A 4,038-nucleotide genomic window follows, 5' to 3' on the forward strand; every position below is an offset into this window, starting at 1 on the left:
TCCACCACTACCACAACAGCACCCACAACAGCTCCAGAAACTACCACAACAGCTGCTGCAACTACCATAACAGCTGTATCAACTACCACAACAGCTGCTGCAACCACTACAACAGCACCCACAAGAGCTCCAGAAACTACCACAACAGCTGCTGCAACCACCACAACAGCTCCAGCATCTACCACAACAGCTCCCACCACTACCACAACAGCACCTACAAGAGCTCCAGAAACTACCACAACAGCTGCTGCAACCACCACAACAGCCCCAATAACAGCTGCAGCAATTACCACAACAGCTACCACCACTACCACAACAGCACCCACAACAGCTCCAGAAACTAGCACAACAGCTGCTGCAACCACCACAACAGCTCCAGCAAGCACCACAACAGCTGCTGCAACTACCACAACAGCTGCTACAACCACCCCAACAGCTGCTGCAACTACCACAAGAGCTGCATCAACTACCACAACAGCTCCAGCAACCACAACAACAGCTCCAGCAACCACCACAACAGCGGCTGCACCTACCACAACAGCTGCTGCAACCACCACAACAGCTCCAGCAACTACCACAACAGCTCCAGCATCTACCACAACAGGTCCCACCACTACCACAACAGCACCCACAACAGCTCCAGAAACTACCACAACAGCTGCTGCAACCACCACAACAGCACCCACAACAGCTGCCACCATTACCACAACAGGTCCCACCACTACCACAACAGCACCCACAAGAGCTCCAGTAACTACCACAACAGCGGCTGCAACCACCACAACAGCACCCACAGCAGCTCCCACCACTACCACAACAGCTGCTGCAACTACAACAACGGCAGCCACAAAAGAACCCACAATATCTGCCGCCACTACCGCTAAGGCCCCCACAACAGCTGCTGCAACCATCACAACAGCCCCCATAACAGCTGCAGCAATTACCACAACAGCTACCACCACTACCACAACAGCACCCACAACAAATCCAGAAACTACCACAACAACTCCAGCAACCACCACTACAGCTCCAGCATCTACCACAACATCTCCCACAACAGCTCCCACCAATACCACAACAGCTGCTGCAACCACCTCAACAGCACCCACAACAGGTTCCCAAACCACCACAACAGAAGCTGCCCCAACCACCACAGCAGCACCCATAACAGCTGCTGCAAGCACCACAACAGCTCCAACATCTACCACAACAGCTCCCACCACTACCACAACAGCAACCACAACAGCTGCTGCAACCACCACAACAGCTCCAGAAACTACCACAACAGCTGCTGCAACCACCACAACAGCTGCTGCAACTACCACAACAGGTCCCACCACTACCACAACAGCACCCACAACAGCTCCAGAAACTAACACAACAACTGCTGCAACTACCACAAAAGCTACTCCAACTACCACAACAGCTGCTGCAACCACAACAACAGCTCCAGCAACCACCACAACAGCTGCTGTAACTACCACAATAGCTATTGCAAGTACCACAAGAGCTCCCACAACAGCTGCTGCAACCACCACAACAGCCCCCATTACAGCTACAGCAATTACCACAACAACTACCACCACTACCACAACAGCACCCACAACAGCTCCAGAAACTACCACAACAGCTGCTGCAACCACCACAACAGCTGCTTCAACTACCACTTCAGCTGCAGCAACTACCACAACAGCCACTGCAACCACCACAACAGCACCCACAGCAGCTCCCACCACTACCACAACAGCTGCTGCAACTACAACAACGGAAGCCACAACAGAACCCACAACATCTGCCACCACTACCACAAAGGCCCCTACAACAGCTGCTGCAACCACCACAACAGCCCCCATTACAGCTGCAGCAATTACCACAACAACTACCACCACTACCACAACAGCACCCACAACAGCTTCAGCAACTACCACAACAGCTCCTGCAACTACAACAACGGAAGCCACAACAGAACCCACAACATCTGCCACCACTACCACAAAGGCCCCTACAACAGCTATTGCAAGCACCACAACAGCCCCCTTTACAGCTGCAGCAATTACCACAACAACTACCACCACTACCACAACAGCACCCACAACAGCTTCAGAAACTACCAAAACAGCTGCTGCAACTACCACAACAGCTCCAGCAACCACCACAACAGCTGCTGCAACTACCACAAGAGCTACTAAAACCACCACAAAAGCTGCTTCAACTACCACAACAGCTGCAGCAACTACTAAAACAGCTGCTGCAAAAACCACAACAGCACCCACAGCAGCTCGCACCACCACCACAACAGCTGCTGCAACTAAAACAACGGCAGCCACAACAGAACCCACAACATCTGCCACCACTACCACAAAGGCCCCCACAACAGCTGCTGCAACCACCACAACAGCCCCCATAACAACTTCAGCAATTACCACAACAGCTACCACTACTACCACAACAGCTCACGCATCTACCACAACAGCTCTCACAACAGCTCCCACCACTACCACAACAGCTCCACAAACTTACACAACAGCGGCTGCAACCAACACAATAGCTATTGCAAGTACCACAACAGCTTTAGCAACTACCACAACAGAACCCACAACATCTGCCACCACTACCATAAAGGCCCCCACAACAGCTGCTGCAACCACCACAACAGCCCCCTTTACAACTGCAGCAATTACCACAACGACTACCACCACTACCACAACAGCACCAACAACAGCTCCAGAAACTACCACAACAGCTGCTGCAACCACCACAACAGCTCCCGCAACTACCACAACAGCTCCAGAAACAACCAAAACAGCTGCTACAACCACCACAACAGCACCAGTAACTACCACAACAGCTGCTTCAACCACCAAAACAGCTCCAGCAACCACCACAACAGCTGCTGCAACTACCACAACCGCTCCAGTAGCCACTACAACAGCTGCTGCAACTACCACAAGAGCTACTGCAACCACCACAACAGCTGCTTCAACTACCACAACAGCTGCAGCAACTACCACAACAGCTGCTGCAACCACCACAACAGCACCCACAGCAGCTCCCACCACTACCACAACAGCTGCTGCAACTACAACAATGGCAGCCACAACAGAACCCACATCTGCCACCACTACCACAAAGGGCCCCACAACAGCTGCTACAACTACCACAACAGCTGCGGCAACTACCACAACAGCCCCCACAACCACCACGACCAACACAACAGCCCCCACAACAGCACCCACCACGACCACCACAACAGCCCCCACAACAACCACCACGACCACCACAACAGCCCCCACAACAACAACGAATGGCACAGGTGAGTCAATGACACTGCTATCTAGCGACTTTTTCTCAGTGACAGCTATCTACTTCTCTCCTTAGTAAAGGCTATTCACATATTATTGGAGACTACTTGGTGACTTCTATCTAGATGACAGCAGTTCTCCTAAGTGAAACAACACTAACTTGCAGTCAAAGAAAGGGTGCAGTGTGTGAACCAAATCTTCAACTTATGCACCAGTGTGACATAAATTTTCAACTTATGCACCAACATTGCCCTGCCTAAAAAGTTAATAGGTGTTGTCAGGTCTTGGTTTAACCTGTTTTGACATGTGTGCTCGAAGAATAGTGATAAATAATAGAATTTACTTTTTGAGGGTGTCACTCACCTGTTGTATCTCCCTTTTGTCCCGCAGCCATCAGCGGCAGCAACTCTGGTGACGTCAGCAGCAGGATCAGCCTCTTCACCACCTTCAGCCTCACCCTCCTCTCCGTGCTCGTCACACGGCCGTGGTAGCCGTGGTAGCCACTCCACCGTCCTCCACAGATACATGAAGGAAATATGTCTTCCTCAATGTGCATTCAATTTGCGCACCCCTGATGCACTTAAGGCCTGACATACTAAAGGATCGGACTGGATCCATTTTATATTTGCAATAAATACTTGTAGTAAGTTATAATGTGTCAATGATATATGTGTAATCTATATATATGTAATCTATTTATACCCTTGTTTTTCTATATATTGGCCGTATCAAATAA

At 50.7% G+C, this 4,038-nt stretch overlaps 1 protein-coding gene across 1 annotated transcript in view; it reads left to right on the top strand.

Annotated features, from left to right (window-relative positions):
• The window catches only part of LOC116224570 (mucin-2-like), a 37,924-nt gene extending 34,131 nt beyond the window's left edge, over positions 1 to 3,793 (top strand). Inside the window, exons 8-9 of the mRNA XM_042710386.1 lie at positions 3,167 to 3,313; positions 3,693 to 3,793. Coding sequence (XP_042566320.1) covers positions 3,167 to 3,313; positions 3,693 to 3,793 — 248 coding nt within the window. The remainder of the gene's footprint in view (positions 1 to 3,166; positions 3,314 to 3,692) is intronic.
• Positions 3,794 to 4,038: the final 245 nt, after the last annotated feature.

This window comes from Clupea harengus, chromosome 18, assembly GCF_900700415.2.
Source record: "Clupea harengus chromosome 18, Ch_v2.0.2, whole genome shotgun sequence".
NCBI lineage: Eukaryota > Metazoa > Chordata > Actinopteri > Clupeiformes > Clupeidae > Clupea > Clupea harengus.